The 18,452-nt window shown below is 42.7% G+C and overlaps 1 protein-coding gene across 7 annotated transcripts in view; it reads left to right on the top strand.

The window, feature by feature from the left end:
• The window catches only part of DNM3 (dynamin 3), a 177,206-nt gene that overhangs the window by 122,180 nt on the left and 36,574 nt on the right, over nt 1-18,452 (top strand). For 5 of the 7 annotated variants that reach the window (XM_035332692.1, XM_035332696.1, XM_035332695.1 and 2 more), the window contains one exon: nt 4,186-4,197. The exons of the other annotated variants lie outside the window; for them this stretch is intronic. In XM_035332692.1, the coding sequence (XP_035188583.1) occupies nt 4,186-4,197 (12 nt within the window). The remainder of the gene's footprint in view (nt 1-4,185; nt 4,198-18,452) is intronic. 7 annotated transcript variants of the gene reach the window in all.

The raw sequence follows: 18,452 nt of genomic DNA, 5'->3' as shown, positions 1-18,452 counted from the left end.
AGCTGCTCTGTTTGAGTCAGAAAAACAATCATATCATCTGGGAAAACACAGTGTCTGCAGATTTCTCAAGAAATTGTAGCCTTTTCAGTGAACTCTTATGTGGTAATTTTTAAATATTCATAATGAAATACCTTAAGAACAATTTGTGTGTCAAACCTCAATACAAAAAAGTTCCAAAATGTAATTCATTGGAACTGCGTAGTAAAAGCATTGAGCAAATTGGATTTTTCTGAGCTTCGCTGTTTCTATGAATGTCTTCTAAAGTAAAAAAGTTGATTCCTGCAAGCTCTGTATTACAGAACTGACAGAGGCATTCCAGGCAATCATGTATATTTATTTTACTGATTCACTGCATGTTTTTGTGTATGAAACACATGCTAAACCTTTCCAAAGACTGTTTTACTCTGCTAATCATGTGAAGCAAATTGAACAGGAAATAGTGTTTAAAAAAAAAAAAAAAGAAAAAAGAAAAACACAAAACCAAAAACCACCTCTATTAATTACACAGAAAAGACAGGAAGTTGGGAAATGGACTATGCCCAACTATCATTTCATATTTCTTGGATTTCGTCATTTTGTGTTTTCTCGTTTATATAAGCCTGGGAGGAGTTGGCCCTGTTCCTGAAGTCCAGCTTCCTCAAATGCCCATGCGGCCGAGGCCATAGCAATATGGACTACAGCACCAGACCCAGGTCTTGGGACTGAATAGAAGGGCTGGTTAAAGACCATTCAGACTACAGCTACTCCATTTTATGGATAAGGTTTCCATTTTGAAAGGCCTTTGCTGTTCATGACAGATCTGCAGTAAACACATCTTTTTCTCCAAGTGCTGGAACTCCCAGGGGATTCAATCAGCGTGTAAGGGGGGTTCCTCATTTTTGGATTTCTTTAAAGTAATTCTGAGCTTTGTGCTTGAGTGGTTTGAGATGAAATTTTTCTTCAGTGTTTTTCTCTATTGCTGTTCACCTCCGCTTTAATATTGAGTGAAGGTTTGAGGAGATGTATCCAGAGAGAAGGCTGACTGTAACCAAAAATATGTCAGTTGAGCTTTTGGTAGTTTTCCCCAATACGTGGTTCACCTTTTTTCGGTAAGTCCACTGGCTACCTTCAGAGGAAGATCTAGTCTGGGAAATGATGCTTTGATTTTGATGGAATTTTTTCCTTTTCCTGCTTGTTTCCCATGGAAAGACTAGGTTCCTTGAGCCCAGGCTCTTGCGATGTCTTCCATCTTCTTTGTCTCTCTCTTCCTCACACCTCCCTTATACTTGTGATACCTCCATGGTTTCCAGTATAATTCTGCAGAATTCTGCTATTTACGCACCAAAGCGACTCTCAGCTTCCTCTCTTCATACCAAGTTTCAAGGCTACCAACAAAAGCTAAATCAGAGAATCCTTGAACTACTCGCTTCTCCAGTTTCTGTAGGAATGAACAGTGAGGATGATAATGCTGATTTTTAAATAGGTCAAATATAAATTTAGCAGGAGACCTATCAAATACCTCAGATTTTACCTTTTTTAAATACATGTATATATTTTTGATGACTCTTCAGTATGTTGCCTGTCCCAGTAGATCTGTTCTTAGATAAGACCATCAGAATTCATTTTAGAAGGATTAGTTATGAGAGGTTATCTAATTTTTTGCTAAGATCAAAGTACTGCATTTTGTTTTCCTGCTCAGGTTATGATGTCAAAAAAGCTGATTTAATCTTGTATTCTGTGACATATTTGTCACGTATCTGATGCTTTATCGATAAAAAAGGGCACACTAGCTGGGTTTCTAAACTTCTGTCCTCTTGTCCCCTTCTCCCTAAAAGTATTTTATACTCAGTAAGTTTTCTAAAGAACTCTCATTGTTTTTAAAGTTAGTTTGTCACAGCACTCTTAGATACAAGATGAAAGTCGTCTTTGAAAGACAAAAGCAGAGGGGAGTCAGAATTCAGTTCTTCTCTGCGCTAGAGTTATCTTTACATCAGAAAAAGAGTGACTAGCATTGTTCCAAAACCCTATAGTTTGAAATGCATCCAGTAGTCTATTAAGCTGTGCAGGAAAGATCCCTCATACTGCTCCAGTCTGGCAAAGTATTTTGTTCCTACAGGACTCTGGGTCCAAATGTGTACTGGATGTCTGCTCTTAACGTTTTGAGTTTTGTAAAGCAAAAGCTCCAAGGCCCAGGGTACCTTGGAAACTTCATCTGAACTTTTCATTAAAATCATATGCGTGCTCCTCAGTTCCACATCTTCCCCTGACAATATAAAATAGTTTTAGAGACACCCACCAGTCTTTTATTCTCCTTCGAAGATTTAGAGACCCCGTTTTTATGTCAGAGGCGCTGCCAGGAAATGGCAGCAACTTGTGTTTGCTTCAGTCCTTCCCCGCAGCTTTGCAATCCCGGCGTTAAAAACACGCAGAGGTACCCCAGCCCCTTCCCGGCTGACCTCCTCGCTCTTTTTCACGTGTGAGTTACAGCTGGTGACTTTGACTATCCAAGACTTTGGCACCCGAAGTAGAAAAACTGCTGCTTAGAAATGAAAAATAGATTAATAGTGCTGTAAACCTGGAGGACTGCAGTGGCGAAGCTGGCCTGCTTTCTGTAACTGCCAGAGCAGCGTGCACAGCCCGGAGCCTGTAGGGAAGCTGTGTGCTTTCATTAACAGCTCTGCCGCTCGTGTGCGGTAGCGCCGATAGAAAACCCGACGCGTTCGCCCCTAGTTGGGTTCCTTCTGCGGCGGCAGGAAAAGTAGGAATTTGTCACCAAATTAGAGAGATTTGTTCTGAATTCTCACAAGGAAGAAATCTCTCAACTAAGAATATTCATTTTCCTCTTGTTTTTCTAGTAGTGCTACTTAAAACCCTACGATGACAGTGGTAATGGGGTCAGGCCTTACTGCCATTAATAGGAATTCCCCAGTACTAATGTGACGCTGTAAGCTAAGTCTAAGATTGACTTTTATTTTTTCTTTGTGACTAAACAAAACTCATTAAAATATTAAAAATTAAAGGCAAATATCACCCCATCCCCCCAGTTCCTTGCTTCCTTTTGCCTGCGTTCCTTGCCCTTCTGCACATGGAGATGCGTGCTCACACTGATACGTTACACTCCTATGTTCACTGTCCTGTTAACTTATCTTTAATCACCCCTCCAAGTTTCTGTGAGCCCCCAAATCTTTCGCACTTTGCCAAGTCACCGCTTTTCCCCAGGAGATTTGCTTTTGTCAGGACGTGGGCTTTGACAGCCACCCGGCTAGCAATGAATCAGTGTTATTTTTCCAAGCCATATGCAAGTCAGCTCGCTTGATATAAATCACACTGTGGCCAATTCACTTTGAAACGGGATATCCATTTACCAGCTGACTTTACTGCCGGCTTTCTGTATGGATGCATCCAAACCTCCTTTTTGAAAAAATGACTACAACTTTGTGACTAACCTTTCCAGACTGTATTTCTCAACTGTAGGCTGGTGTTTGTTTTGGCTGACTTCCCGCTGTATAATATACGCTGTTCGTGCCAGCTCATGGCAAAACTCACAATTAAAAAAAAAAAAAGGCACAGATGTTCGCCGTAACTTGTTCTGCACACTTTACCTTGCTAGCACCATCCGTTCCTCTCCCCTTTTTCCCTAATGCCACCTCCTCCTTACTTTCATTGCTCATCTAAACGTACGGTATTTGCTTTTTAAAAAGCTTTGGATGGGGAAACTTTCCATTCATTGCTACGTCGTAGGGAGTAGCTGTCGTGAAAGGGTAAGCAGACACGTTTAGGGGGTTTGCTTTGCGTACTGGAAGTTCAGTGTTACCAGTGCACAAAAATCCTGCTGGCTTTGGTCCCATCCCTAGATCATTTCAGGCCTTGTTTTCCTCTCCCTTGTATTAGTGTCCACCGACTTCCCTGGAGCTGCTCCTGATTTACACTGGAGGAAGCAAAAGTGGAATCAGAATGTTTGTGTAGAGAGGAAATTTTGAAAAACAGTGTGAATTTACAGCTTCACTGAGCATTTTAAATCCTGCACAAATGTCCTGCTCTCCCTGGAAGCTGTCTAACGAAAGGATTCAGTGAATGTTCTTTGAGTCAGTTCATTTGGTTTGAGCCATTTCCAGAACTGTGCGAGTTAGACTGAATGTATGTAAAATAAATGTATCTAATATTTCTTTTTTTTTCCCTCTTTCCTCCTTGCTGCATCCTGCAAAGGGGAACAACAGAGTAAGTTCTTGTCCTTTTACAAAATCCTTTTGTATCCTGTCTCAAGGGTTTTGTCATAAAAATCAGCTTATCTTTTGTTTCACACAACTGTTGCCTGCGTACTCTTAAGAGCAAACTCCTGTTAGAAGTGTGGGGTACAAAAGTGCCTATTAATAGAGCTTCATTTTAATTTTGGGGAAGAAGATGTGTTAAGTGGTGCTGAGTGTTGTTTTCGAAGGCATTTCAGTAAGAACGATACTATAAAGCAGTACTGGGACCAAAGATTATGAAGGTATAGTAATAAAGACCTTCTGAGGAAAGGTTACTACAGTCTGATGAAACTCATTACAGCTGGATTTTTTGACCATACATCAAAGCTTGTATTAATGGGCAGTTATAAAAACCCAGCACTAAAGTCTTAAATAACAGATTTGCTGGCGTTGTTGGCTAAGCTGAACTAGATCAGTGTACTGGCTTTGAAGGTGCCTTAAAATGGATGGAGGAGGGTGGGGTCAACATTTGACTTGGCTTCTAGACCCTTGATGTGTTCCAGCTGGACAGCAGCAGAAGGGTGTGGGGTGTGGAGAGGGAGAGCTGAAATATGCATGGTAGGTTTTTTTGAAACTAAGCAGCACATAAAAAGACAGTTTTGCTGATGTTGATCTGATAAACTAATAATCAAGCAGTTCCCAGGGTTTGTACTTTTTGTGCCATTTTTACTTGAGTGTAAGAATGGAAATTTCACATCTCACACTTTGGAATATGCGGCAGAGAGAGTCCGTCATTCCACGGAAAGAAGTTACACAGCTTTTGTGCTTTTTTTTTTCTTTCCTGTTTTGGTTTATTAACCCTTAGGAGGATGTGGCTGGAGCATCTGAAGATGCTTCGTAGCAAACGTTGAAACTAGCCCCTGAAATACTGCCTGTAGCATCTTGTTGTGAGCTTGTGGCATTTCTCAGGTATTTGGGGAAGACCCAGGTGGGTTTTAAAAGCTCTGAATGTCTGAGAATTTGTCTGGTTTGAATTTTTGTGTTTTAACCACTTTTTGACTTCTGCTGTCTCCATGGTGACTGTGCTTGGAAGCACCAAAAATCTGTGTTCTGTTGGCCAGCCTGCCTGAGAAAAGGGGCTTTGGTGTTGGGTGGGTGAGGGGGGGGAGGGTAGGAGAAGTGATGCATTGACAGCATAGAGAGAGGGACTTCAGGTAGCAGGTGGTATGAAATATCAAGGTAATGTTTATAATGTTCACTTATGATAAGCTGGCTTAAGGCTTTGCTGCTGCAGTGGATGCTGAGCTGGTCTCCTGATGAGAGATGTTAGGCTGTACATGCTCTGTCGAGGGAAATGGGGATACGTGGGACACCAGCCATCTCCTGGAGCTGGCACAATCTAAACCTGGAGGCCAGGACTCACGTGGACAAGCTCTGCTCTCCAGAGAGCTGAGCTGTGGGGTGCTCCAGGGAGGTCAGGACAAGTAAGTAGCATCTGACTTGGAGTTAATTGCTAGCGGAAGGCAGAGTACGTACAAAGTATAGGAGAAACCTGTGAGATTTGAGGTTTGGTGAAGCTGTTAGCTCTCCTTTCACTCCGAGCAATTCTTGCTGTAGGCTCACAAATGTTCCCTCTCCGGCCTGGGCTGTCAGCCAGAAGGTAACTCCAAAGCAAATCTCCATGAAAGCCATCCTGATCCTTCTTTCGGAGCAAGATCCTTGTGGGGGATCATTGTATCCTCATCTGTGTCCCCTCCCTTCTTTCACACAAGTCATTTGTGCTCATTTCTGAAGTTTACGTATCCCAGTTAGGTAGGTAAAATTAAAGGCAGCTGCCTGTGGGGACTCAAACCCCAGAGACACCTTCAGGCTTCTTCTGAGACTAGTGCATGGAAAATGAAATGGGTAAATCTGAGAGGTGGTAAAAGAGTTTGAGAAGGGATATTGGGAGAAGAAAGTAGCGGCAGATTGTGGATCGTGGTGGTTCTCAAAGCTGCGTAATCCTTCCTTACTGTCCTTCTACAGATTTACTGGGTACCTAGCAAGGCTTTAGCCCTCCTCCTCTTGTTGCCTGGTGTGGCATTCACAGTGGATTGTGTCATATGTAAAGATCGCATGGTGCTGCTTTCTGCCTTTAGCTTTGCCCCTTAAGATTTGCAAAAGTAAAAATAAACACTGGAGTAACAAGTTCCTAAGAAAAAGCAGGGGGAGGGAAGAGAAGAGGGTTTATAGTCATTGGTGGACTACTAATCATTTTTATTTTTACTTTTTATTGTTGCACAATCATTAACGCAAGTGAGATTTCTCACATGGTTAAAAATAAACACATCTTCAAAAGCTTTGTTGGATAGGATCTGTAAAAGGGGTCGTTTGGAATGAGGTAATGGAGACCTACCTCATTCAGCAAGCACATGTTGGCAAGCCACGTCTCGCTAGCGTTAAAACTGAACTCTGCTCCACAGTCCTGCGCAGAGGCAGGACAGGCAGAGCGCTGGGCAGAGCCCTGAGAAGCTGTCTGTAGTTCAGTCCAGATGCTGAAGATGCCGAGTGTCTTCATCTTTGCGAATTTGCTTCCTCCCCCGTGCATTTCCATCACTTTAATTTAAAAACAAAGCAAAAGGCACCGGCCCTCCAGAGCCTGCTGTTTAAAAACAACAAAACCTGCAACGTTCTCATCAAGGTAATGTTTGTTACATGTCCAGTGTTGTTAGGTAGAAAGGTTACCTGGGTGCTGTGTCCTCCTGAAATTTTGTCTCACTGCTTAAGTGCCTAGGATTTGCAATCAACAACCACAAAATAAACAAAACCCCAAGGTGACGCATTTTAATATAAAGAGTTCACCTTTCTTTTCGCATCCTTGAAACATGCATTATCCAATCATTTCTACTTAATTTAAAGGATCAAGCACTTCAATGCTGAGGTCAGTCTTGAGAAAATTTACTTAGAAAATAAAAAATCTGATTAAACTACTTTTTGCGGATCAAAGACTACCAAATTTTGCTAATTATTTTGAATTACTGCGCTTGCTGATACCCTTTACAACGCACGTAGAACCGAAGTATCCATATAATAGATCTGCATCCCGGTTAGCGGAGTTGTCACGGTGTGGATAACGCTGAGCACATGAGCGTTCATCTAATATAAAGTCAGTATAATTCAGATGGAAATTTCTCCTGAGAAAAACAGAATTCCCTTTGAAAAGAGAAGGAAAGTACTCTCCCTGCCAGGTCAGTTTTCACGTTATTGCTTAAAATACTTCTTGGTGACATATTAATCGCTTAGTTTCAAGTCTCTTTTTTCCTTTTTTTTTGGGGGGGGGGGAGCAGGGAATATAGGGGTAGTGGGGGCAGTTTTACAGAACCAGATTCCAAATTGGCTACTTCATTAAGAAGACCAGATGTCCTACTCTCTCTTGAGACGTTCCTGGAAAATGGGAACTGAGACCGAGTGAAGTCAGGGCACTCATTCTACCGAGGTGTATGACAGCAGCGCTCTCAGCTCATCTGTTCCGTGCTTGGCTATTGCCATGTACATGCAGGTTCTGTGCCAGAAGCCACGCGTATCTTTGCGTTGTAGTAGGGCTGCGATGCTTGCTTGCTTTTTCAAATCCAGCCATATTTCTGAAGGGTCTTCAATTACCTGGTAGACACGCGCCCTGACTCAGCCAGCTGCTGGCTGCGGTGCTGTTCTCCGAGCGTCCCAGCCAGATTCAAACTGAAAGTCGGTGCTTCTGCTCGGAAACTCCCGACATCGCTCTGCAAGTTAAGGTCCTACACCAGAGAAAGTAAACACTCAGTTGCGTTTGTTACACACTAGTAAGTTGAACAGCAAATTGTGCTGGTGTGCCAGAGGATTAAGTGGTGCACACAGAAGTCTAAACTGTGCATTTACTGCTTTTTAATTCAATATACACATAGATGTATTTTGGGAAAGAAAGGCTTTAAATTCTAGGAAAAGAAGAATCCCCTTCAGCTACGACTAAAATTGGCCTCAGGCCAAGTAGGTTTAAAAATAACTCCTAAATGAAGGAGTGTTAAAGTATGTTTTTTAAAGTGGGAGAAATGCCATAATTTTATAGACAGCGTTTCGGTCGCTGCTCCAAACAGACGAGCTGAATTTTACAATGAAGTCACGGTGTAAAGGAGCCGAGCAAGGGAGCGTGTGTGCATGCGCACCGCCGCTGGGTCAGCGGCAGTCCAAACTACGGGGAGGAAAGGAAATGGCAGGCTGTTTTTCACTGCCTTTCTTGCTGCCTTACATTTTCAAGGAAGTGAAAACACGTTTCAAATAAACTCACTTTTCCCGTTCTTCTGGCTATTTACAAGTTCAAACAAAAAACTAGATGCAGCCTCATTCCCTGAAAAACAGAGCAGCCCTCTTTTACGTTCTTGTAAGGGTAAAATAATTGCTGGCACGAGAGAGTTAAAAATGTACAGGGGAAAAAGATTCATAGCATTGCATCAGTTGCACTGACTGTAACGAGATGCAGGCTTGCTAACTGAAGGATTTCAAAACCAGCCCCAGCAAAGCTGGTAACTGCCTATATCAGGGGTCGGGCGTTCAATAGCTGTCACAGAGTTTTACATTTCTCCTATTAAATGGACCTGCTGACATTAAGCAAGCTCCAGGAAATTTAGAAATGAGCAAACAGGTTTTTTTTTTTTATTTCTGTAATGTGTTCATGGTGGGCTCTTTACTGTGCTTTCAGCAAGGCATCTGCATATTAAAAATATTTCAGAATTCTTCATTTTTTATGTTGCAGCTGAGTTTTGCACCACTTCCATTCTAATGAAGGATTTCACCGAAGCTGTGCAGAAAGGTGGAAACTCTGTGGTTGTTTCACATCACGGAACATGAGGGTCAGCCCTGTTCTGGTCATATATGACTATTGAAAGGAGAGAGATTTGCCCTGGGGAAGGTAGTAAAGGCAGCCAACCCCTAAAGATGCTTTCCTGGTGCTTCTGGGCTGGGCTGCACCACCCAGTGCCATTCAAAATCCCTGGGACTCTGGGCTGATGCCTGCAACCTGAGTCCATGTGTCTCCAGGTCTCGGTAGCTGTGGTTGCCTCTCCATCATCCCTTTAGTGCAGCACCATGGTGTCACCAACGTGGGGAACTGAACAGTCACAGCTATCCCAAGACTCTGGGATAACCCTGTAAGGTCTTCCAAGTTAGGTGTTTCACAAAAAACTACTCCTGAGTAGCACGTAATAATAAAAAAAGTTGGGTCTAAATAAAAATATGCACGATTTTATTTCATTTTTTTCTGCCCAAAATGTCACCAAGCTGATACTTCCATAGCATTTACAGTGCAGCAGGAAATGTAGTCATTGGACAGGAGGGTGGAGGGCAGCTGGGAAACAGCCAGATGGTTCTTTTTTTTCTCATTTGTAAGAGACAACAAAATGATCAAGAGAAACTGAATGCTATTTTCTGTTTTGGTCTAAACCAAGGATGCTCAATGTCTAGTCTGATGTGCAGTTGCATCGTGGATTTGTTTAACCTACCCTAGATTTTCTTGGGGAGATAGGTTTAGGTTTATGATTACTGTCCACATGGAGAATCAGTTGCACACATTCTGTGTGTAAAATCCTTTGTACTGATACTTCATTCTCCATTCCTACTTCTCCTTTCGTGTTTTGTGGTCGCTCTTCAGCTCCTGTCTCACCTGGTTCCCAACACCGTTGTGGCCTTGGATTGACCAATGCCCTTCTCTATGTGATGCAATTGCATGACACTCGGTATATCAACTGTGCTGATTTTGGAGAGGTGGGTTTTTGCCACTAGGAGATTCTGGCAGTGGACGTTTTGGGGTGTTTGATGTCTGCAATTCTTTCACTTTGGTGACTTAGATACTTTTGTTCCTAAAACTCCTGCTCCTGAAGTTGAGAAACAAGTGGTATTACTCGGTTCACCTTTTCTCTCTCTCTCTCTTTCTTTCTCTCTCAAAATCAAAAACTAACTTCTACTTTTCACCTTTTATAATCCAATTGTTTGAAATTCAAAGAGAGAATGACATATTTGAGCTTGGTGGAATATTCAGTAATAACACGTGAAGTTATCTGGCTAGATATAAGCTCTGTGATGGGTGGATAGAAAGTTGCCATGAGCTGTTACACAAGGTGTCGGGCTGGCATTAGACCTTTAGTTAGCAGATATTCGAACTTTTCTGTCTTCTTTGTTGCACACTGTTCTCTTGAGCTGTTCAGTGGTTGGGTTACTACGCTGGGCCCCGTACTTATGGTCATTTAGGGAAATTAACTAAAAAATGAACCCAGAGCATGAGATACTCTGGCTTTATCAGTATCTTATTCAATGTAATTTGGCATTCGGTTGTGGTGCTTTTAAAACTCCCCCTGATTTGCAGACCTAGGTATTTTCCAGTGGAAGCAGGAACCGCCGTGAACGTGACGTGCGGTCGCAGGCCAGCCTCCCTGGGTGCAGACACTGCAAGCAGTCTGCTGCTGGTGAGGGCCAGAGGCTGACATCTGCCGTGCCATACTTCTGAATTACAGCTCCTAAAGGTAACCTGGCTGTGACTCAAATAGCAAATTCTCGGAAGCGTTGTCTGCTAGATTGTCCTTAGCTTTGCTGTAAGGACAGTGAAGAAAATGGCAGAGGCCACCCGTTAATCCACTTTTACAGCTGCATACAATCAGGCATCCTCAAATAACCCAACCTTTTTTTAATGGCACCTGTGACCAAGGGATGTGGCTGCTGCCTCTCATGAGAGGTGAGGTTTTCATGCCAGCCACGGGCACCAAGGAGCTCTCTGGGCATTGTTCCTTGCTGTTCCTCACCTGGGGGCTTCGATATAGGTAATGGTCTGACTCTATGAACAAGGGCACCAGCAAACAGCCTCAAATGTATAGGTGTCTATAGCTGTGAAATGTATAGGTGTCTGTCGCTGCGATACCTTCTTGAACAGGACTATATGTGAACCAGAGCTGGTGTATTTGTGTGCGAGCCTCTGTACATATGTACAAGTAACCAATGCCCTGTGCAAAGGCAAATACTCACCCTTTTCTATAGGACTTGACTTCCAGAGCAGTGGCTTCCAGTTAAGGGCCCACTGTTAAACGTGATGAAGCTGAGAACAAAATACAGCACTGTCTGCAGTCCACCATAGTGGCTGTGTTGCACTCGGTGTGCTGGAAATCAGGACCCTTGCTTCAGGAAGCGTGTCGTCTCCAAGAGTTTGAAAACAGCAGCTCTTCCTCTCTGTGCTCGTTTTTATATAGTGCTGTGCTGAAAATACCTCTTAAACCAACGAATGAATACATACGCTCAGAAATGGTTTAGTTGCCACCAACGTAGGTCATGGAAAGGCTGGAACACGGGTGAAATGCTGGGCATGGTGAAGTCAGTTGCAAAACTCCCATCAACTTCTCAAGGGTTAGGATTTCATCTGCTGTGACTGGACGTATTCTGCTTAGCGTTGTAAGTTTTTAGTGGACTGTTGTTTTTTTTTCCCCTGCTTTCTGTCGTCTGATGAATGTTCTGCTAAAATAGAGTTCTCCTTTCCTAGAACCAGTCCTGGCATTGTCCAACTGAGGCTGTGATTTCTGCCCCATGTCATATTTCTTTTATTTTGTTCCATCTTATTTGTACAGTTTCTTTTGTAAGCCGCAGCATGATGCCTTTCTAGCAGCTGTTGTTAATATTGTGAATCGATGCTATTTGTCTAGAAGCTGCAGTTGTGGACCAGGATCCCATTTTACAAACTTAGAATAAAAAAACGTGGTTCCTGGCTCATAAAGCTTACAGTCAAAGAATGTCAAGAGGGAATCAGTGGGTAATTACTGAACAGTGTCCTGCCTGCATTTTTGGTTAGAGGTTTGTCACTAGCCATTGAGCCTCTGTGGAAATAAAGGGTCTTGAAGCAAGCTACCTGTTTGTCACTGTCTGACTAACAGAGGATGGGGAAATGAGGATTATGTTTTGAACAGTGAATTCTGTAAAGTGGCAGCATTTCTTTCTTTCTATAGGACTTCTCTTTTTAGGCCTGCAAAGGCAGGATTTATGCAGTTTGGAGCAGGTTTGCCAAGACATCTTCGTCTTTGCTTCTTTAAAAATACCTCACTCTAACATCAGCTGAGTACACGGTAACTTATTTCTGCTTGTCTTTTAAGAGTAAGTGGTGAGTGATTGATCCTAATTTGATTCCGGTTCACATGAGCATCCCTCCTTAGCTGGTGAACTAGAAGTATCTCAGCTTAAAGTATGGCTGGAAATTGGCTCAAGTGGTTTTCTTGGGTCACTTGAGTTCGAGTGGTTTAAAATCAGTAATTGTTGTGCACTAGCCTAGATGCATATGAGATTCTTCATCCTTTTGCTGGTTTAATGAAAAACAAAAAAAAACTTTGGAAAATTGCTTCAGGTGAGTTTGCCCATGACTGTGTGTGTGTCTGTGCATTCAGATGTGTCTGCATTCAAAGAGCTTTGGCATCTTCGTTCCAACACACTGAATGTGTTTCCTTTGCGTGTACAACATTTTCCTTTCACAACTCAGATCTTTTTGGATTGTATCCGAATGGGGAACTGCATGTATTTCTAGGCATCTATGTCTAGAATAACTTGCGATTATTCCTTCCAAGGCTGGATCTCTTGACTGTAAACTACTTCAGTCTCCCTTTGTAATCAGTGGGTCCTTGGAAGCAGTTCAGCCATCCAGAGTGCCAGGTAATTGTCCTGGTTCCTAGTTAATTGTGTAATTACGTCATGACAGTAAAGCAACAGGACTGAAATTTATGACAGAGTATTTAAATACACGTATTTTCCCTGGTAAAGCTCAGGAGTGTTGCTGCTCCATAGCAGATAGAAAGATGCAGCACTTCTCAGTGTCACCTGTTCCCTTCTGTGAGTTCTTGGGTTTTGGGAGGACGTCTCAAAGTCCTACGTGTGTCCTTTCTGGCTGAATCTTCCATTCTGGATGATGGAATAGATTGTTAGGCCTAAAGGTTGCTCCTATTTCAGAGTTCCCTTTGTCTTGCAGCTGCATTTTCTTTGTGCAAAGCTCATGCTTCACTGGTATTGATGGCCTTTAGGCTGCTCTTCCATAGCTTTTTAAAAATACAGATTTTGTCCTATATTCCTTCATGTAGGCGAGCATTAAGCTATCTCCCAGAGTTTACAGTGAGTCACAAATATCTGAAAGATTGTCACAAATACCCTGTTTGTTCCAAATTTAATCCTCGACTTACAATGGAAAATTACAGTTCAGATAGCAGTGATGCTACCTCTTGTGTTGCTGTGCGTTTTGGTAAAAATACTGCTTTACTATGGTAACTCCCCAGTCCCTTGGGAATTACTCCCTGATGCTTCCAACCTTCGTGTTTTTTTCTTGGAAAATTTCTGGCTGTGTTCTGGAGAACTTCTGGAGTCCGCTGTGGATGTATAGCAGCTGAAAACATGGGCAGCAGCATAAACTGAAATAAGATCCCTACAGGAAGAACTTCGTGCAGGGGAGGTTTCCAGTGCAAGTTAAAACGTCCACATTCACACTTAACAAGCTAAAAATTCATTAGAGGGAGAGGTAAAATTAGTACAAAGTTGCTACCAACTTTCCAGTCTGTCCTGGACAACTGCAAAACTGAAGAGGCTTTGCTACAAAATGTAAGCTGTGCTTGGGCAGAACGTCTGTGCTTTTGTTGCTGTTCCTACCTGCAATCTCCAGCAGTAGTTTTTAGTCAGTCCAAATTCAGACATCACGGTTCGGATCTGCTCATTGTTTGGAAACCGCTGTAACCTCTCTTATTTTTATGAACTTGCTTTAGTGAGTCTAAAATCTTTCTGTTGGAAAAAAAGAAAGAAAGGAAAAAAAAAAAAAAAGCTCATAGCCAGAGAAGTTATACGTTACAAGTTCCGTCCAGCTTTTCTTTGGATAGAGCACTGTTCCTTGCAAAGCCTGCTGTGTGGCTGATAACCTATTCCAGAGAGGCTGTGCGTGCATTCACTTTCTTAGGGCGCGGTGTGGCAGGATATTTCACTCCAAAGCGCTTAGCTATAAAAGAGGCAGAGTGTACTGAAAGCCAGGTATTTATACATCTTGAGAGTACCCCTGCATGCAGTCAACAGAGAAGCGCTCTCCCAGGCTGTAAGGAAAAGCGTTATTTTCACATTTCTTCCCAGTTTGCCTTAGATATGTCATACGAGAGCTGGAATATGAGGCAGATTTTGCAAGGACCCACAGCAGTTCTTACTGTTTTTTTGGGTTTCCCAAAGAGAACTGTGCTCAGGAGGTTGTTCTGCTGCCAGAGGTTTTATCATGTGGGCCGAGTATCGTAACGGAACAGACAACACCATCTTCATGTGTTTTCAGACATGTTATTTACTGGGGTTTCCCTGAAGAAAGCTTAGGAATTCTTTCCTTATGAGTCACTGACCAAGTGATTGTTTTTATATAAACTTTCCTTCAGCTGGTTGGAGTTGGAACATAGTGTCTTCTGCTACTTCTGGAGTCTGACTTTTCTCTTAATTTCTTTTAATGGCTGTTCCTGCAGCCAACAGGATGGTTCGAACCTCGTGGCCTTCCCCTGCACCCTGACTTTCATAGTCTTGAAATCCTGTGGTGCAGCCAGCTAGCAGAAGTGCTGGTGGCAATCACCGCTCATGTGTAATTCGGCTTTTCAGCTTTCTGCCTTGGAGGGCTTTTTCAGCTCTGCACCTTCCTTGCGGCTTAGGGAGAGCATGCGGTTGACGCTAGCCAAACTGCAGTTTGCGTTTCGTGCACTGAAATTAAAAGCTAAAGTTGATATTTGACTTCAGTGGTGTAAAGGTTAAAAGCTGGAAAGTGCCGTTTCCATCATGGAAATCGCTAAAGCTGGAGAGACACATGCCTTCCCTTACATCCCCCTGAATCCTTTCCCACCCTCTTCCAGTGGCTGCAGCAGAGCTGTCTTCTGCCAGCGGAGTGGTGCAGAGTCACTTTTAATTACCTCCTTCCACTGCTTTTGATTTCAAGCCCAACTGATGGCGCCAGGGGCTGAACCACAGGGAGATCTCCAAGCAAGCCCTGCGTATGTCAGGCAGCCTTGCCAGGCAGATTCTATGCAGCCCACTGCACTTCCTTGTGGTGTTCTTGGTATTACACTTCAATTTTTTTAGCCTGAGACAGGAGCTATGCTAAAATCTATTAACTCTGTAATGTGCTTACACATGTGAAATTCCAGGTTATGGACACCAGCTTCTCTTCTGTGCTTGGTATCGGAGATAGATGAGGATCTCCCACAGCTATCTATGTTCTGTGTATACGTACGTGTTTGACTCCATGGGTAAAATGTCTGTATACACAGATTTACTAAAATGCATGGCATTATTTTAAGCCCGTAAACATGCAAAGTTCTTGGAGTCTTTTTCATAACCCAAGAGTGGATTTCTTTATTTTTACAGGAACGGGAATGGTTTAGCTGGAAGGAAACCGTTCATTCCACTGCATCATTAGCTACAGGCAATCTTCAGTTGAAGCCTTTCCCATTTTTCATGTAAAAGCTGTAATAGTTTGACTATTAATCAACATGTAGGATGAATTTCTGAGGCTGAAAGAGCTTGTCTGCATGCCTGTAATTTAAGCTGATTTTTTTTTTTCTTACGAAAGGAAGGTAGCCAGAAAATAAATTATATTTTAAAGAGTTCACCTCTCTCTCACCCCCTTCTACAATTCACCTTGTGATAAACACCCCAACAGTTCTCCCTGGACAGATACAGAGATTTAGCTGGAGTAGCAGATCCTCCAGCGCGTCATTTGATCTTCTAATACTTCTAAAGCAACTTTCTCTTACAGTAGATTAGTTCCTGACGTGTCGATTGTATCAGGTGCAATACTAAGCCCTGAGGGTTCAGTCCTACTTGCTTTTATCAGTTTAAAAGTTAATTTCAGGATCTCAGATGAAGTTTTCCTCTTCATCTCCATGGCAAGAAGCTGTAGCCAGCAACCCACATGGTAATGGTAGCATGGCCATCTTTAGTCAGCTGTTTCCCTGCTCTTCTCTCGCAAGGCTCGTGTGCTCTTACCAAGCTGGATAAAGGCTTTGGGAAGGGTGACAGAAGGTGACAAGTCAACCTTGGAGCAGGGACAAGGACCTTGTGAGGGAGGAAGGAAAAGAGCCATATAGTTCATACATATAAGATGCAGAGCTATTGCAATTGAACTGCCAAGTGCTCTCAAAGACTGCAGTACTCTATCCTGTGGATGCTGAGAAGCAGTTTCAGTGCTATTGCATTAAAATTCTCTTGTTCTGGCCATGCAGTTCCATTTGGCTATTAAAAAAAAACAGCGCAGCAGCCCTGGAAACAAGGGAAATATAAAATGTTCTCTTTCACCAGATGGCATATATCCTTCACCATCAGGGACTGAGACAAGGTTGCACCTGTACTTAAAAAAGGGTATTTCTTCTACTGGGCCTGCATTGCTCCTAATAGTGACCAACGTGTTTAGTCTTTTCATGGCCACATTATACCCGTGGCTCAGAATTGTCTGATGCTTGGTTAGAGGTGTTTTGGCTTTTTATCTTGTTATTGCTAGCTGATGAACTCCTAGTCCAGCACAGCAGCTGTCATTAGTCTGTCAACATAAAGCTATTGTTTTATCCTGCTTCTGTTTTTTCCAGTCCTTGAAGTTACCCATGTCTTGCAGGACACTGTTTCAATCCTCCATCGCGCTGACAATGCCTTACGATTTTGTGCTATGGGCAGAAACAAATTTAACTGGCAAGTTTCTACTATTTTGTTTCAGTTAGGTTATCTAGTGGACACTTTGGTGAAATCCTTTGAGGCTGCTAGTTCTTCTTCCCATAGTGTCGTGTATTTATCTGTTTCTGACTGTACCATTCCTTCTCATTAATCCCCATCTTTACAAACGTAATTAGCAGTCTTCTGAGGGTATCACTTAGCACTTCGCTGAAGCTAAGATCTGTCAAGACTGACTTAGACAGAAAATCTGTCAACTTATTGAGTCTGGCATGCTCCGTAATCTTTATTTAATATGTCTTTCATTACAAACATGTTGAAAAGCCTTACAGACAGTTTTTCTGTAGACCCAAGTACCATGCTGCTACTTTTGTACTGTGCTTTTGCACCCACTCCATGGGCAGTAGCAGGAGCTGTTGTGTCCTTAGGAGCTTGTGACCTTAGGAGCTTAGGCGCTTAGGACCAGGTATGGTCCTTTGGGAGACTCTGCACGATGTATCTTTCTGGTTTGGGGGCTGTGATTCATTCTCTTTCTGCTTTCCTTCACATCTCCCTTCTTGGTTAGGGCAGAACGATAACAACACAGTAAGTTTTGTTTCACCTGGGGCAGCGGGTGTAAGAGCTTTTCTTTAGGAAACCTTGGTAGCCAAAACACTTTGCTCTGAGGAACCCGCTGGAAATTTTGTCATCATATAGCAATCTTCAGGGCTCATCACTCAGATTTTGCCCTGCTCTGGTCTGGATGACAAGAAACTGCCCATGACGAGGATGAGGAACAAAAGCAGTAATTCACGCTCATGTGACAGAGGAGCATTTTCTCCTTTGACCTCATCAGTAAGTTGCACCCTGAAAGACAGCCTGTGTCTCCAGACCACGGTCTTCTCTCTGTGCTTCTTGCCTGGCCACTGACTGGTTTTCTTTTTCATTTTTACACTAGTTTGGTTCCCATTCTTCGTCCAACATACAATCACAATCCCTCAGGCTACTTTTTCCATTAGTGCGTGTTTCATATAAGTCTTCACTTTCTCCAGCCACAGTTTAGTTCACGTCCTTGTAGATTTTCTTGCTGATAACCATTGCCCATATGCGTGGTATCTGTGTGGGGACATAATGAAGTACATGCGTTTGTAGGCATCTGTGAATTTAAAATGTGCTAGTTTGTGCTGAGATGCATTTCCCTCGAATTCTAGGGAGTATTAGGCAGGCATAAGAATTGTTTAATTTGGAACATGTAATTATCAGTTGAAAAATCTGCGCCCTATCGGATGCCTTGTCAACACTTCACGTCTTAAAACGTGTAGTAACCAGAAAACCGAGGCGTTAACCTTTCCTCCTCCATGCTGGACATGTGAAAAACCAGTACTTTTGTGTGTGTGCATGGGATCTTTGTTCGCTGTGATTAATGTTCCACTAACAGCGTCCAATACAAGTTTGGTGCAATGTACAAAGTACCTTTGATGCCAGACATTCTACAGTGCTGTGCAGAAACTAAAGCTAATAGGCGTAAGCCTGAGAGGGCTGGAATGTTTTCAATTTACTCTTAAACAAATGACTTTATTGTGCCATTCTCGCATGGGAGTAAATTCCACAGCCTCAGTG

This window comes from Oxyura jamaicensis, chromosome 8, assembly GCF_011077185.1.
Source record: "Oxyura jamaicensis isolate SHBP4307 breed ruddy duck chromosome 8, BPBGC_Ojam_1.0, whole genome shotgun sequence".
Classification (NCBI taxonomy): Eukaryota; Metazoa; Chordata; class Aves; order Anseriformes; family Anatidae; genus Oxyura; species Oxyura jamaicensis.
This window is presented reverse-complemented; position numbering and strand designations above follow the sequence as displayed.